The sequence below is a fragment of the Pelobates fuscus genome, chromosome 9, assembly GCF_036172605.1.
Source record: "Pelobates fuscus isolate aPelFus1 chromosome 9, aPelFus1.pri, whole genome shotgun sequence".
NCBI classification, from domain to species: domain Eukaryota; kingdom Metazoa; phylum Chordata; class Amphibia; order Anura; family Pelobatidae; genus Pelobates; species Pelobates fuscus.
Genome location: NC_086325.1, coordinates 111,817,363 through 111,835,302, shown reverse-complemented (window position 1 = coordinate 111,835,302; position 17,940 = coordinate 111,817,363). Strand labels below are relative to the sequence as shown.

The 17,940-nt window shown below is 44.6% G+C and overlaps 2 protein-coding genes across 2 annotated transcripts in view; one reads left to right on the top strand and one right to left on the bottom strand.

Moving 5' to 3' along the window:
- ADGRD2 (adhesion G protein-coupled receptor D2) overlaps positions 1-17,940 on the top strand; it is a 642,889-nt gene that overhangs the window by 70,268 nt on the left and 554,681 nt on the right. The gene's annotated exons all lie outside the window — the stretch shown is intronic.
- On the bottom strand, positions 8,422-9,118 carry LOC134572257 (small ribosomal subunit protein eS8-like). The gene has a single exon (XM_063431109.1). The coding sequence runs from the start codon at positions 9,095-9,097 to the stop codon at positions 8,471-8,473; it is 627 nt and encodes a 208-aa protein (XP_063287179.1). The 5' UTR covers positions 9,098-9,118; the 3' UTR covers positions 8,422-8,470.

The following is a 17,940-nucleotide window of genomic DNA, read 5'->3' as shown; positions in this document are numbered from 1 at the left end:
TGCCCCCGCTCCCCAATGTAAATGTACCCTTGCTGTAGGTAGCCGGTACACTGCTCCCCCAGCTACCCGGACGGCAACAGTTTTGTTCAGTTTTGCCTGATCTGAAATCAGGTGGCTCTGTACCAAAGTGATGGTGGCTCCCGAATCTCGTAATCCCCGGACTGCTGTACCATTCAGATATACCGTCTGTCGATGGTGCCGTAGATTATCCACATTGGCCTGGACCGGATCTGCCTCGTGCAGTACCTCCCATTGTTCCACAGTAGTAATGGGGACTGCGGAACCATATGGGGTGGTGACTAGGTCCTGGTAGTGGTGGGCTGCGGCCGCCCTGGGTGGAGGTGGGCCTGGACGAATCCAGGTGGAACGGTCCCGTAGCTGTGGGCATTCCCTTTTATAATGTCCCCACTTCTGGCAGTGATGACAGGGGCCAGCGGTGGGTTGTCGGAACCGGGGCTGTGCAGCGGGTGGTGGAGGTGGTGGTAGCGGTCTCGGTGGAGCTGGGGTGTAGTTGTTTCCCCCGAATGTTTTAAAGGTTGCTTTTGGAGCTGCAGGTTTTTGTGACCTGCGTGCATCCAGGTAGTCATCCGCTTTCCTAGCCGCCTCGGTAAGGGAAGTAGGGTTTCTGTCCCTTACCCATTCCTGGACCTCATTGGTTACTCCCTCATAGAACTGCTCCATCAGCAACATTTGTATTACATCCTCCATAGAACGTGCCTTGCTAGCTTGCACCCACCCGAGCGCTGCCCCCTGTAATCGGCATGCCCACTCTGCGTGCGAGTCCTTCTCTGTTTTCTTTAGATCCCGGAACCTCCGCCGGTATGCCTCGGGTGTTATAGCATACCTGGCGAGTATAATTTATTTCACTTTACTGTAATTCCTTATTTCGTCATTAGGTACAGTCCGATATGCCTCTGCTGCCCTCCCGGTTAACCTTCCGGCCAAAATAGGTACCCAGTCCTCTGCGTTAATTTTATGCAGTGCACACAGTCTTTCAAAGTCTTGCAGGAAAGCGTCTATATCTTCCTCTGCCTCCACATATGTTTTAAAAGCCTGGTATGGTATTTTAGGCTTACCTTCCTGTGGCACATTAATTGCAGAGCTTTGTTCTGGTGCCTGTGTCCTTAGGATGAATTCTTGTACCTCGGCCATTGTCCTGGTAACAATTTCTGTTGGGGGGTTTTCCCCATAAAAGGATAGCCTGAACTGAACCTGCCTCTGGAATTCCGATCCTTGTGGTGTTCCTCCCGGCTCCCTCTGTGCCGGAACTGAATCGCCCTCCATTCTGTACTCTGCCATGAGTTCTGTAACAAGTACTGCTTTCTTCTTATTGCTGGCTTGTATACCCCTTGCCTCTAGGAGGTCCTTTAGCGTGGAGCGTTTTAGCGCAGAAAAATCAATCTCCATCCGTACTCCATTTACGCTTGTTCCTCTGTGAGTTTGGATCCCACCGCTGCCACCAATGTAGCGGAGAGCCGATCTTGCACAGCTATTCTCCACTAGAGATTCCAGTGAGGCTCAGGAACAAGGTGATGTTAAGTCCATAGGCAAGGTTTCCAGCAGGTAAAGTAATACAACAGTATCCCCATCGCAATCCCAATAACTGGACGACACACAGTTTCAGGAGTAGACTGACAAGCTTTATTCCACAGTTCCTTATAAAGCCCTCTCCCATGCAAGGGAGGAGGTTCTATCACTTAAGACATTATCCAATCTCTAAGTAGTAACCTCCCACAGATCTCCTTCCCTCCTCTAGCATCATAATCCCCTTATTGTGTACACAGTTTTCCCCGAGTTTTGGATGTACCCTAAATACTTGGGGTACATCCACAAATCCAACATCCCCAGATAGCTCTATTCTGTGGGACCAACATACTTAAAAATTAGCCCATTCGGATGAATGGTTCGTGAGATATGGGGTTCCAAAGATTTGACCGACCGCATGGGTAAAGTATCCGAAAACAGTTCCATGCATTTTGGCCCTGCGGTCGGTCACAAACAAGGGAATGAAAACAGGCGAATTGCCTGTGTTATAGAGCCTGGAGAGGGTTTGAATGAATTCCCTTGTTTATGGGGCTCTTTCTACCGAACGGCGGGTCATTCGGTAGTTTCCATACGAATTTCTGGAAGTATGGAGGTCTCAGCGGTGTTTGCCTAGTCAAGTGTCCGATTTTAGTTCCAGACACTCGACGGCAAAACACCGCTGTTCGGTAGTTTAAGATGGCCGCCGCCACGTGTTTGTTTCCCGAATGGCGGCCACCCAGAGGACAAAGACCACACTGCACTGATTGCCAATTACCTGTTTGCAACATTGTTGCAAACGGTAATTGGAGGCACACTCATTCCTGGGTGGTCTGGTTGTTCGGTAGTTTCATTCCCTTGTTTTATTTGAATGATTCTACCGAACAACTAGAGGAATACAATTCTTTACATACATTTAACTGTCATTATACCCGGATACCATGCTTTCTATACATGTACATACACATTAAACCAGCCATATGACCAAATACACTTATTCTCATACATGTCGTGGGACAGCCCGGTACCAATCCGCTACAGAGTCCGTCCCTTCTTCTATGCAATTTTTCAGTATCAGAGAGTTTGGCAACCCCTAATTGCATGGGTTCCTCCTCAGATACTCTGAAACTCTCAGGTTTATCAACTTTGGGGTTATTAGGTGTAACTAAACGTCTATTCCTGTTCTTGGTATAGAGCCTGTCACGAATTCTGTCATCTATATCAATGAGGTAGTCAATAAGGTCCTCTAATGCAATAGGAAGCTCCCTAGCTGCTACCTCATCCAATATAGTGTCAGATAAACCTTCCATAAATGCAGTAGTTAACCCATTGTTGGTCTAATCTACCTGTGAAGCAAGGGTACGAAACGGAATGGCATAGTCAGCCACAGACCTAGAGCCCTGTTTGATTCTCATTAATGTTCTGGCGGCATTCTTTGACCTTTTAGTGGTGTCAATAGTTCTACGGAAAGCCGTAAGGAAACTATTGAAATTATGCACCATAGGTCCATTGGCTTCCCAAATAGGATTTGTGGATGCAGTGTGTGTTTTAGTGCAGTGAATGCAGTGTGTGTTAGTGTAGTGGATACAGTGTGTGTGCCAGTGCAGTGAATGCAGAGTTTGTGTCAGTGTTGTGGATGCAGAGTGTGTGTTAGTGTAGTGGATGCAGTGTGTGTTAGTGTAGTGGATGCAGTGTGGGTTAGTGTAATGAATGCAGTGTGTGTTAGTGTAGTGAATGCAAAGTGTGTGCCAGTGTAATGAATGCAGTGTGTGTGTTAGTGTAATGACTGCAGAGTGTGTGTCAGTGTAATGAATGCAGTGTGTGTGTTAGTGTAATGAATGCAGAGTGTGTGTCAGTGTAATAAATGCAGTGTGTGTGTTAGTGTAATGAATGCAGTGTGTGTGTCAGTGTAGTGAATGCAAATTGTATGTCAATGTAATGAATGCAGTGTGTGTGTTAGTGTAATGAATGCAGTGTGTGTGTTAGTGTAGTGAATGCAGTGTGTGTGTGTCAGTGTAGTGAATGCAGGGTGTGTGTTAGTGTAGTGAATGCAGTGTGTGTGTCAGTGTAGTGAATGCAGGGTGTGTGTTAGAGTAGTGAATGCAGAGTGTGTGTCAGTGTAATGAATGCAGTGTGTGTGTTAGTGTAATGAATGCAGTGCGTGTGTTAGTGTAGTGAATGCAGAGTGTGTGTCAGTGCAATGAATGCAGTGTGTGTGTTAGTGTAATGAATGCAGTGTGAGTGTTTCTTTAAGAGCGCGCCGGAGACCCGCAGTGTGCTCTTAGATTCAGGCGGGACACGTGACCGCTTCTCGCGGTCACTGCCCGCCTTCCTGTTGCAGCCGTCGGATGAGCCGTGCGTGGCTCGTGCAGCAGCAGGACCGCACGTGGCTCAGAGAGAGGACCGCGGCCAGCCCCTGGATAAGGTAAGTAACACTACACACAGACACTCACTGACAGACAGACACACACACTCACTCACTGACGTACATACACGTGTAATGAATGCAGCGTGTGTGACAGTGTAATGAATGCAGAGTGTGTGTCAGTGCAATGAATGCAGACTGTGTGTCAGTGTAGTGAATGCAGAGTGTGTGTCAGTGTAGTGAATGCAGTGTGTGTTAGTGTAATGAATAAAGAGTGTGTGTTAGTGTTGTGGATGCAGTGTGTGTGTTAGTGTAGTGGATGCAGTGTGTGTTAGTGTAGTGGATGCATTGTGTGTGTGTGTGTGTTAGTGTTGTGGATGCAGTGTGTGTGTCAGTGTAGTGAATGCAGAGTGTGTGTCAGTGTAATGAATGCAGTGTGTGTGTTAGTGTAGTGAATGCAGAGTGTGTGTTAGTTTAGTGGAAGCAGTGTGTGTGTTAGTGTAGTGGAAGTAGTGTGTGTGTTAATGTAGTGGATGCAGTGTGTGGGTTATTGCAGTGGATGCAGTGTGTGTTAGTGGGGTGAATGCAGTGTGTATGTTAGTGTAATGAATGCAGTGTGTGTGTTAGTGGTGTGGATGCAGAGTGTGTGTTAGTGTAGTGGATGCAGTGTGTGTGTTAGTGCAGTGAATGCAGTATGTGTGTCAGTGTTGTGGATGCAGAGTGTGTGTTAGTGTAGTGGATGCAGTGTGTGTTAGTGTAGTGGATGCAGTGTGGGTGCTAATGTAGTGGATGCAGTGTGTGTTAGTGTAATGAATGCGGTGTGTGTTAGTGTAGTGAATGCAAAGTGTGTGCCAGTGTAATGAATGCAGTGTGTGTGTTAGTGTAATGACTGCAGAGTGTGTGTCAGTGTAATGAATGCAGTGTGTGTGTTAGTGTAATGAATGCAGAGTGTGTGTCAGTGTAATAAATGCAGTGTGTGTGTTAGTGTAATGAATGCAGTGTGTGTGTCAGTGTAGTGAATGCAAATTGTATGTCAATGTAATGAATGCAGTGTGTATGTTAGTGTAATGAATGCAGTGTGTGTGTTAGTGTAGTGAATGCAGTGTGTGTGTCAGTGTAGTGAATGCAGGGTGTGTGTTAGTGTAGTGAATGCAGTGTGTGTGTCAGTGTAGTGAATGCAGGGTGTGTGTTAGTGTAGTGAATGCAGAGTGTGTGTCAGTGTAATGAATGCAGTGTGTGTGTTAGTGTAATGAATGCAGTGCGTGTGTTAGTGTAGTGAATGCAGAGTGTGTGTCAGTGCAATGAATGCAGTGTGTGTGTTAGTGTAATGAATGCAGTGTGTGTGTTAGTGTAGTGAATGCAGTGTGTGTGTGTGTGTGTGTTTAGTAGTGTATGTAATGTAATAATTGTTATTCCCCCCTCCCTGTTTCTTACCTGTGTCCAGGGAGGGGGGAAGATTCAATGATCCCTGGCGGTCCGGTGGCATGGTGGGCCCCCCGGCTCCCTGTATCTGCAGAGGGGGCCCAGCGGACTGCTGCTGTACTTTACAGCATTTCCCTTGCTCTCACTCCCGCGAGATGTGGTGTGCATGCCGTGCGGAGCATTGCCATGGTAACTCATGGAAACGCTCTAACGGCCGCACGTCTTGCGGGAGTTAGAGCGAGGGAAATGCTGTAAAGTACAGCTGCAGTCCACTGGGCCCCCTCTGCAAGTACAGGGAGCCGGGGGGGCCCGCGGCTGCACCTATATATAGCGATCATCGCTATATATACGTGCAGAGAGTAATTGTGGGGCCCGCCGGGCCCGTGACAACCGTTATGGTTGTCACCCCCTGATGGCGGCCCTGCACACACAGACACTCACTGACAGACATACACTCACTCACTGACAGACAGACACACACACACACACATACTCACTCACTGACGTACATACACTCACTGACAGACACTCACTGACAGACATACACTCACTGACAGACACACACACACACTCACTGACAGACACTCACTCACTGAGAGACACTCACTCACTGACAGACAGACACTCGCTCACTGACAGACACTAACTGACAGACAGACACTAACCGACAGACATGCACTCACTCACTGACACACACTCACTGACAGACACTCACTCACTGACAGACACTCACTCACTGACAGCCATTCACTGACATACATACACTCACTGACAGACTCACAGACAGACACACTCACAGACACTCACTCACTGAAAGTTAAGCACTCAAACACTCACCTCCCTGGGGTCCAGTGTGAGGAGCTCCTCCCGCCTGCTGTTTAGTCTGTTTAGTATGCCAGGGCCGGAATGACATCATATTCCTCCCAGCATCACAGAAGGCAAGCGAGGGAGGAGTGAGAGACTGCAAGAACAGCCTCCCCCGCTGCCTGCATTCTCCTGGTCACTGGCATTTGATGGCAGAGCAGGCACCTGCTATCAAGGTGAGAAGGTGCCTGCTCTGCCATACTGAAGGACAACTTAGGGGGGCGCCCTACATACACATCTACCCAAGGTGAGGATGTGCATAAGAAAAGTCATAACAAGATTACAAGATACAGGTCCACTTTAACAGGCTGATTTGCTAAGTGAGAATTATTGTGAATTCAAAATACTTTCTTAAATTCAAGGCCAAAGTAGCTGACCCTTACATATTTTCTTATATAATTGTCTAGTTGGTTCTTTTTCACTTTTTGTGTATAATTGTTCTCTGATATACTTGCTTTTAAACTGTGCTTTGTCATACCAGGTTAGGAGTGGAGGGTCAGGTTTTTTCACACATACGTAGATGTTTATTCATACTTACTATACACCATCTCTCTCCATACTTTCCTATAGGACATACACACATTTCTAACTATACTAGTCTAAGATTTAGCATCTTTCTAGGAAGACTTGTAAACTGAGTTTTGAGAATTGTCCATTAATGTAATTTATTTAGATTTGAAACTTTTAAAAATAAGCTATTCAGTTTATTTTTATGGATGACCTGATGGCTACGGTACGGGTATCTACAGGAAATTTGAGAGGATCTGGGGACTGTGGAGGGAGTGCCCACTGGCAGACTAGATGACCCGACGTGGGGTGAACATCAGTGCTCTAGAGAGACCAACGTGACACCCGCGACTGTAGGCTTCGGGGTTGGGCTTGGCCCTCCCCCCCCTCTCCTCCTCCCTCTCTTCCCCCTTCCCTCTCCTCGCTCCTCCTGGCACTCGACCCACTATCTTCCCCTTCTCTATCTTTTTTTTTTTTTACTATACCTCTCTTCTCCTCTTCCTATCTTTTTGGTCCTGTTTCTCAAATAGGACCTCTCAACACACATTTAGCACCGACAGGAGTAGATAGCACGCAGATGCACACGTAAGGCGACACCAACCTGTTAGGGATTCCATTGCAGACTCGCAGGTATCAAGATGTACACTGGTTTTACCTAAGCCTTAGGCGCATCAGACACGGGACATTGGAAACAGACATGCCCTACATTATAATAATCATCTATATATCTCTTATGGAGCACCAGGTTATTCATCTTGAAAGGAGGAGAACCGCTCCTCCAGCAATTTATCAATTATGTCAATGATAATGATTGGGACATTTCTTTGTCTTTTCAATTTAGCAGCACACAGAGCAACTTTTTGGATCTCACTATATACATTAAAAATGATCTAATTAAAACTAAGACAGTTTTCAAGTCGGTTGATGTGAACAGCTATATTTAAAAGACAAGCTGCTACTTCAGTCCTTGGCTAGATAACGTACCCTACAGTCAATATATGTGATTAAAAATGAACTGCGCCGTTCACAACACCTTTGTCAGCCAGGGAAAGGGAATAGCCAAAGAATTTAAAGATAGAGGATACAGCGATAAATCACTCCGTACTGCCTTGGACTCAATTGGCCAGGTGGAAAGGGCGGAACTGTTAAAATGTAAAACTAAAAGTACTAATGTAAATATAGACTCCATTCCATTTATATGCCAATTCTTGGGCAAGCAAAATGGACAAGTAAGAAACATCATAAATAAACATTTCCATCTACTTTTAAATGAACCTATTCTTAAAGACATCCTATCTGATAAACCTAAAATTACACATAGGGGCTTACCTAACTTAAAAATAATTTTAACAGATAACCCAATTTTAAAGGAGAAAGAGACAGATTTAAAATGTTTAACTCAATTTGCAGTGTTTTTTTTAATGTGGAGGGTGCTGGGCTTGCCAATGTACACACTCAAAGAAATGCTATATCCGATAGTTTGTTGTAAATGGCAAGACCCATAAGATTAAAGAATGTATTACGTGTAACACATGTAGATGTGAAATACATGCTCACCTGTCCTGTGGGTTAAACTACATTGGTAGGACTACACACCCTCTGCAAATTAAAATAGGTGAGCATGTATACAATATTAAGAGAAAATTTAAGCAACATCAGGTTTCACTCCATTTTAAAGATCACCAAAATGGTTTAAAGGCATCCAGAAGGTACATCACGATTTTTTTTTTTTTTTTTTTGTGTTTTTAATAAAGTTTTTTTATTTGACGTAACTGGGTTTTGCTCAGGTGTTTATTTGCCCTTTTTGGCCTTTATCTTCCTTAGGTAGAATTCCAACTCTTTGCCCTCGAGGACATATCCATCGGCTCTGCCGCACTGACCAGGTCGGGATGCTATGCAGGCTAGCAGTTTGCCCTGCTGGAACTGTTCCTCTAACAGAGTGCTGATCTTGGCCGTCTTCTTTCTATCCTCATATTTCTTTTGAGTTTTTTTGGATCTTTCTTTGTTCAGGATTTCTTCTTCTTCAGGAGTAAGTTTGGCTCCCTTCTTGCGTCCAAGCGGCAAGGCATAGTGAGCTTCATACCACTGTCTGAAGGGGGTGCTATCCACCAGGAGAATGCAGTTTTTAACGAGTGTCTTAGTACGGACCAGTTCGTTGTTGGAAGCGTTGTACACAACATCAATAATTCTGGTTTTGCGTGTGCAACACTCAGAACCCCAGGAGAAGTTGCCAGCATCCAACCTCAGAGCACGATACTTCTTGTTACCACCGCGAACTCTCACAGTATGGATACGCCGAGCACCGATCTTTGTGTTGGCAGCGGGGCGACCCAACTCATACTTTCTCTTCTTGTGGTACGGCTTCCTTTTACCCCCAGTCTTGCGGCGCTTGTGCCAGTTGTCCCTTGAGATACCCATTCTCAGGCGCTGGCTGGAAAGAGGAAAACCACATCACGATTTTTTAATAAAACAAATTGGGAAAGCGGAGATGAAATATTATGTGATATTTTTAAGATAAGCTCTACACATTTTAAAAAGCTTTATTTTTATTATGACCGTTTTTTTCTATTTGGTAATTTTTTAATTTTGTTTTAACTCATGTATTTAAATCATCACCGCCTCCCTATCTATTTTATTATCTGCCAAATTGGATTTTTTTTAAAACAAGTTTGGCATTAAATGTTTTTATGAATCTCTATTAACTTGTTTTTCTGTTCTTTAGGTAGATTATTGCTGGTATAAAGCCACCTGAGTATACTATTTTTATTGTTGCACTTGCATTTACTGGTGTATACAGGGGCTCATTGTAATCAATTAGCCTTCCCTTCAGTGGGTCACAGCTTAGTTCTCAAGCTGGTTTTAGCTCATCTTGTGCCATTACAGAGAGCCAGACCATGCATCCCAGACTGATTTCACCCAAAAGAGCAGAAGAGATCCAAAATACAGGCCAGCTCTCTCTGCACGAGAGATACAGCAACCCCAGACTATCGTTTCAACCTTGTTAGCAAAGGGCACTGGTGTATCTTCAGCAAGGCAAACAAGGCACTTGGCTTGGGCGGCACATTCCAAGGGGGCGGCAAAAAACGGGGGTGACAAGCTGCCATCCTCACTATGGTAATTTTTTTTTTGTTCCCAAGCAAATTTTGAAAAGGGAACGGGAGTGAGACTGTGAGAAATTGCAGCAGGATAAGCTGTCTCTCTGCTAGAAGGCAGAAGTCAGTCAGCATTATAAGCACTCCAGTAACTACTGCACACCCCTCCAGATTATCAGCTAGTGGAGTCTTCCAGACCCTCTCCCACATCAACTTGACAGCTGACACTCCCCCTGACGGACCACGCCCCCTGACAGACCATGCGGTAGCTCTCTATTGCAGCCTCTGCTCCTCCTCCTCATGCTTCCTCAATAATGTGTTGGAAGGAGTCTGGGAAGACAGGATCATCCTTCTATCTTCAGGTCTTCAGTTTCATCTGACACAGCTTTCATTAATAGGTGAGCAGAATTAAAATGGCTGGTGCTGTATGTAACCTATTGTCCCAGTGCTGCCCTGACTGTAGGGATCCTTAAACTGCACAAAATGTCAGTTTTAATATCTATATATATGTGTTAGTTCTCCATCCTCTTCCATTCTATTATTCTCTTTATTTGCTCTTTTTAAATGTCATTTATTTCTCAATTTTTTTATTTAAGTGGTTTGATTTGTCTTTCACTGTATGCTTCTAGGATGTTTCATTTTTTTTTGTTCCAATTCTTTTTGTAATTTGTTTAATTACATGGGAGTTGTTTTGTTAAAATGAGAAGTATGGAGTAAAAGTTTACACTGCAATAGAGAAGCCAGGTCCAACAAAAAGGTGGGAGACTTTTATTTATAGAAAATGCTCATATTGATACCGGAGAAACTGACGGAAGCGAAGCACAGAGAGATGGACACAGGTTTCTTCAGGAAGGAAGAGATTCTTTATTGGATCACCGATCGGGACTCAGAGGGACTAATGTCACCAAAATACAACAAGTTCTGAGCCCCGGACAATAGTGCAGGCTCCTTATATAGGCACATAACTCCTCCCATATTAAGCTCCACCCGCACATTCTCTTGACCAATCAATACCAATAAGAATTAACTTCCTGCTTGACCGCATGGCTTGTCCAGCACAATGGAGGAGGGGAATACTACATCCTGTATTCTTGCACATGCTCCGTACACTACTGATCGTATCTTGCCTCGTGCAACCAACTGATCGATACGTCAGCATATGCACGTACACATGCCACGTGGTAATCTCGGCCTACTAAATTTATTTTTACCGAGATTCCACCACATTCCCCCCTTTGATGCCTCTTGATATTTCACAATTACTTGAGGCATCACTTAACCTTGGTTTGCATACACCGCAAGTTACCTTGAACCAGACCAGACTTATCTTATGATGTGAATCTTCAACACTCATCTTCCTGCATTGGTTCTCCCTGATCTAGAGCCTCATATTTATAAATTGCCATTATCTGTGCAGCAGCCTTCCTCTCTGCTATATTTTCTATCAGGCTTTGCACAGACCTAACTACTAAGGGTATAAGACACGGCAGGAGTAGACACAACATTAAAATCAGTAGGACTCCACCTACCACTGCCTTAAGCCCTCCAAACCACTCATACCAGCTACCAAACCAACTACTTGGATTGTACCCTTTCCATACCTGAGTAGGCACATGCGCTAGTTTAACCATATGGCTAGTAAGCTCAGCTATTGCTTGCCCTTCGTCATCTATTTGAAGACAGCAATTGCTCAGGTTAAACTTCCCACATACACCTCCCTCTACTGCCAAAAGGTAATCCAAGGCTAATCTATTTTGGTATACTGCTGTCCTCATCCTGGTATTATGCTTCGCTAGAAGATTGAGCGCTTGTGATGTCTCGTTAGTAATAATCTCAACCACCGCCTGTAATCTTATAATACGGTTGAGCATATAAATAGGGGTTCTATAACCAAAGGTACCATCTTCTGCCCACGTGGCTGGCCCATAATAATCTATAATACGCTGGGGAGGCCATTCATTATCTTCCCAGGCGCCTATCTCTATGGGTCCCCTTTTCTTCCTATGATTCACATCATACACTTTAACACCTAAAGTCTCACCTGTTTCAATAGGTAACAAGAAGAAGGATGGTTTGAGCATACCCAACACACATGCCCCTTCCCAGTCCTGTGGCAACTCCGAATAGGCTTTCTTACCACAGATCCAGTACAAATTTGCTGGGGCTCTCCAGGTAGATGTGATGGATAAATCAAACCACACATCCTTTAAATTGGCGTATCTAGAAAACGGGTTAGATGGTTCTGAGACATTTGAAGCCGACCACCAAGTTGTATTCTTTGTATCATCATCATAAGCTTTTTGCCCTAGACAAGTTAATTCTCCTACAGAAGTATTATACATCATTCCTTTCCTTGCTATGCAAACATAACCTATGATGGAGGTCTTTAATCTCCACTCAGATTTACCTCTAACACTCATATGATAATCGGCTTGTGTAGATATTAATTGGTCAACTGCCTCAGAACCGGACATTACCTCCTTTGCTTCCCAAGGCCATTGGTCTCCCATGTTAGTACCTCCACACACATAGCAGTTGGTAACATTAAGACTACCGGCAATACTTTCGGCTAAATCAATGAACAGGTTTTTAGCATTATGGGGGATCTTATTATCTATACTCATCTCTTCATAAAAGGAATGGTATACTTGATGAGTCTGGGAGGATACCGTATCAGTCTCTATCCCTATAAACAATACTGTCCCAGGATCTAAACCCGTCCCATATATTTGAAACCCAAATAAATTACCATACTTGTCTAAGAAATTGTCGGGGTTATTTATAAGTATATGGACTGGATTGCATTCCATAGACTTACAATATGGGTTGGTAGGCAACTTAGTCACTATCATGTCTTTGTCTACTGTCTGTCCCCAAGTTGCCCACCCCACACAAGACCAATATGGGCAAAAGTTATAATCTCTATTTGGGCATCTAGGACTCACATATTTATTTTTACTACTGGGACAAATATATTTATCGTTAGACCCATACGTCCTCTCCCATCTAAGATCCCCACATACATTCCACGGCTTTCTACCACTTGATATCGCTTTACACGCATCAAATAGCAGAACACCCGAAGAATGTACGGATTCTAACACCGTCTTATTAATTAGGGTCCCCTGAGGATCTCCATTCCTGAGAGTCAACCAAATTGTACGAGGTTGATACTCCGGACTGAAGCACTTAGGTTCTCCTACTCCTAAATGGCACACACTATATTCTATATTTAGGTATCTACATCTCGATACATCTCCTTTACACTCGTATTGTGAATGCCAAATTAGGGTTTGGGAAATATGGTTACCTGTTCTTGTAGTCTTAATGCATACCTCACAGCTAGGAGTGTCGGTACCTCTACCTTCCTGAATATAAAAATACACATAAATAAACATTATCAAGAACACATCTTTCGCCGTCATCCTCAGTCTTCGTCCGTGCGAAGGCACCTCATCTTCCAGGATGTAAGGGCTGCAGGGAATGGAGTTCTGCTCGTCTTCACAGGAGTCCCTTCGAGACTTTCCCTGGCTTATATACTATACGTCGGTGGGCGGACAGGCTTTATTATGGCCTTCTCACTCACGCACCAAATCCCTGAAACAATAAAATTTTGTAATCCACAAAAGTTCCTCGTTACTCCGACTGAGTCGTGCGTTTTAACCGGATCTTGCAGGGATTCTCTGGATCTGCTGTAACTTGCCAAGAATCGACTGCTGCTGGTTTAACCCTGGAGTGATGTATCCACAGAGTCACTTCGGCTACTTTTATCGCTGTAGGGGTAGACAAAAGAACAACATAAGGACCTCTCCACTTGGGCCCTAACGGTACATTATTCCACTCTTTAATCCACACTTGGTCTCCTGGATGGTAACTATGAACAGGGGGATAAATATTCACAGGTAATCTATCTTGTACCCATTTCTGTACCTCCTCCATAGTCTTACCCAACTCTACAACCTGCTGCCGGGTAATTCCTTCTCCCAACTGACTCAAGTCCCCCCTTAAGTTACCAAGTACGGGAGGTGGTCGCCCATACATGATTTCAAAAGGAGAGAGGCCCATCCTTCTGGTAGGAGTACTGCGGATTCGCAATAAAGCTATGGGTAAGAGAACGTTCCACTTAATTTGGGTTTCCTGACACATTTTAGCCAACTGATTCTTAATAGTTCTATTCATTCTCTCTACCTTACCAGAACTCTGGGGTCTATATGCCGTATGAAGCCTCCACTTTATACCAAGCATATGAGTCAGTTGTTGTAGGCACTGATGAACAAAAGCTGGACCATTGTCCGATCCTATAGAGCAGGGTAGTCCATATCGGGGTATTATTTCTCGTAGCAGGAATCTCACAACTTCTCCTGCTTTCTCTGTACGAGTAGGACATGCTTCTACCCAGCCTGAATAGGTGCACACAATTACCAACAGGTAACGATGTCCACCCGATTTAGGCATCACTGTAAAGTCAATTTGTAAATCGGACATGGGGAGTCCCCCCATAAACTGGACTCCTGGTGGCTTTACTGGTCCTTGTCTTGCATTATTTTTAGCACACGTTACACATCTTCGTACAATGGCCTGAGTCAAGTTGGACAATCTTGGTATGTAGAAATGTTTTCTGAGAGATTCTTCTGTGCTGTCTCTCCCAGAATGTGTCCCGTTGTGATAATTTTGGACAATTTCTACCGCTAGTGATGCTGGAATGACTATTCTTCCATCTTCTAACTGATACCATTTGTTCTCCAAATACTTTCCAGGTTCAGTCTTTAACCACTCCTCTTCTTGAGCTGTATAAACTGGAGTCCATTGAGACAGTGGAGTTGGTATAAGAGCAGCTATATGCCCCACATATTCCTGTCTTCCTGATTCAGCGGCACGCTTAGCTGCACTATCTGCCATCCGATTTCCCTTGGTTACATCACCATCTCCTCTCAGATGCGCTCGACAATGTATGATACCGACTTCTTTCGGCTCCCACACTGCTTCCAATAGTTGTAGGATTTCAGCTGCGTACTTGATTTCTTTGCCTTCTGAATTCAATAGTCCTCTTTCTTTATACAAAGCTCCGTGGGCATGAGTGGTTTAAAACGCATACTTGGAGTCCGTGTAGATGTTCACTCTTAAACCTTCAGCCAATTGTAACGCTCGTGTCAGTGCTATCAATTCTGCCTTTTGTGCTGATGTTCCTTTCGCCAGTGGCCAAGCTTCTATCACCTTGTCTATTGTTGTTACTGCATATCCTGCATAGCGGATCCCTTCTTTCACATAACTACTGCCGTCGGTATAATATTGAACATCGGGGTTCTGGATGGGAAAATCACGAAGATCTGGTCTACTTGAGAATACTTCATCCATTACTTCCAAACAATCATGTTGACTTTCAGTAGGTTGTGGCAAAAGGGTAGCTGGATTTAAGGTGTTTACAGTCTCTAAATGCACTCTTGGGTTTTCACACAACATTGCTTGATACTTGGTCATACAGCTATTACTAAACCAATGATTTCCTTTGTAATCCAACAACGTCTGTACTGCATGTGGGACTCGTACATAAAGTTCTTGACCCAGAGTGAGTTTATCGGCTTCAGCTACTAGCAGGGCGGCTGCAGCTACGGCTCTTAGACAAGGTGGAAGTCCGCTGGCCACTGCATCCAATTGCTTAGACATGTAGGCAACAGGTCTTTGCCATGATCCCAAGTACTGTGTCAATACTCCCACAGCCATTCTTCTTTGCTCATGTACATACAGGTAGAATGGTCGTGTGTGATCAGGTAGACCTAATGCTGGGGCACTCATCAAAGCCTTCTTCACATCTTCAAATGCCGTTTGCTGTTCTTGAGTCCATAAGAAGGGGTCGTGCTCTGTACCTTTGATAGCTGCATACAGAGGTTTTGCCAGTATCGCGTAGCTGGGAATCCATATCCTACAGAAGCCTGCTGCCCCCAAGAATTCTCGCACTTGTCTTCTATTCTTGGGTATCGGTATTTGGCACACAGCTTCTTTTCTCTCTGGCCCCATAATTCTTTGACCTTCAGAGATATGGAATCCCAGATATTTGACAGTTGGCAAACACAACTGAGCCTTCTTTCTAGACACCTTGTATCCTGCCTTCCAGAGAATGTGTAGTAGATCGTGCGTTGCTTGCTGACATATTTCCTTTGTAACTGCTGCTATCAACAAGTCATCTACATACTGTAACAATACACACTCTCCTGGGATGGACTCGAAATCCAGTAGATCTTGACTTAGAGCTGAACCAAATAGGGTAGGTGAATTTTTAAACCCTTGGGGCAGTCTTGTCCAGGTCATTTGGCGTTTTGAGCCCGTTACAGCATTTCCCATTGGAAAGCGAAAATACATTGACTTTCTGTGGCAATTCGGAGGCAAAAGAAGGCATCTTTGAGGTCTAAGACTGTAAAGTAAGTAGCCCCGCCCGGAATTAAAGCAAGCAGGTTATATGGATTGGGCACAACTGGATGTATACTAACAACCGCATCATTGACTGCTCTCAAGTCCTGCACAGGTCGATACTCATCTGTACCGGGCTTTTGAACAGGCAGCAATGGGGTGTTCCAGGGGGAAGTACAGAATTTTAGGATACCATACCGTATGAACTTATCCAGATAAGATGGTATGTTCTTCTTAGCCTTCTGCGGGATGTGATATTGTCTTAGGCTCACTGGATAAACCCCAAGTTTTAGTTCAATTTTAATAGGTGGAATATTGCGGGCCAGTCCTGGTGGGTTGTTCTCTGCCCAAACTCCTGGTATGTTGAATAAGGACTCATCACTCCTAGGGTTTTGGCTAGTCAACGCTGTATAAAGTCGCCACTCTTCTTCCTTTGGTACGGATAATGTCATAATACCTGAAGGTCCATTAAACTTTAAGGATGTTGTTCCATTTGGTAGGAACGTAATCTGCGCTTGTAATTTTGATAGCATATCACGTCCCAGCAATTGGACTGGACATTTAGGCATATAAAGGAATTGATGTTTTACTACGTGGCCTCCCAATGTACAGAGTCGACATTTAAGAACCAGGTTTTTCAGCACTTCTTCCAGTTGCTCCTATTACAGTAATAGTCCTTCCAGATGGAGGAGCAACTAGATTAGTCACCACTGAATGTTCAGCACCAGTGTCGATCATGAACGCACTCCTTTTTCCCCCTATTGATACATCGACCATAGGCTCCGCTCGACCAAGGGGGATGGAGCCCGGTCGGTATCAATAGTCCTCCATGACCGTGTCAGCCAATCCTACAAAGTCCCTACCTTCTCTATCGCGGGGCCTTTGCGCTGCTGGGAAATACCTATCTTCCCTAACACTTCCTCTGTTCCCATTGCTCCCTCTATTACCATTGCTCCCTCCGGGGCCTCCTCTACCTCTCGCTCTGCCTCTAAAGTTTCCATAACCTGTCCTAGGTCTGTCTCTCTCACACTGTTCTCTTCGCGGACACTCATTTCTCCAATGCCCTTCTTCCCTACAGTATGCGCACTGATTTCTACTTAGAGGTTCCTCATTCCACTTACTATCGCCTCTATCTGGGCCCCGTCTATCTACGCCTGCGATCGCTACCACTAGCATGTCTGCCTTTCTACGCATCTTGCGCTCTTCCTCTTTCTTACTTTCTGTTTCCCTGTTCATGTACACTTTATTCGCTACCTCCATTAGTTGGGTGATGGACATTCCTGCATACCCTTCTAACTTCTGTAGCTTGCGCTTAATATCTCCGTAAGCTTGGCTGATAAAGGCGGAGTTCACCATTCGGGAATTATCTGCGTCTTCCGGATTAAAGGGGGTATACAAGCGGTATGCCTCCAATAATCGGTCATAAAAGACACTGGGCGCTTCATCACTTTTCTGAATCACCTCAACTGTCTTCGACATATTAATGGCTTTCTTTCCTCCGGCTTTCATGCCAGCAATTATAGCGTCTCTATAGGCTCTGAGTTGAACCATATCAGCACCATTTACATTCCAATCGGGATCAGTGTTGGGATAATGTGTTGCGGCCCATGCTGATGGATTGGCTTGATTCAAAGTACGGGCTTTATCCTCTAGCGCTTTAATGGCCGCTTGATTAATTCTTGTCCTTTCCTCATTGTTAAACAAAGTCATTAATAACTGCTGGCAATCAGCCCATGTCGGGTTATGTGTCTGTACTATTGAGGT

Coding starts and splice junctions, on each gene's coding strand:
- LOC134572257 (XM_063431109.1), bottom strand. CDS start 9,097: ATGGGTATCTCAAGGGACAACTGGCACAAGCGCCGCAAGACTGGGGGT.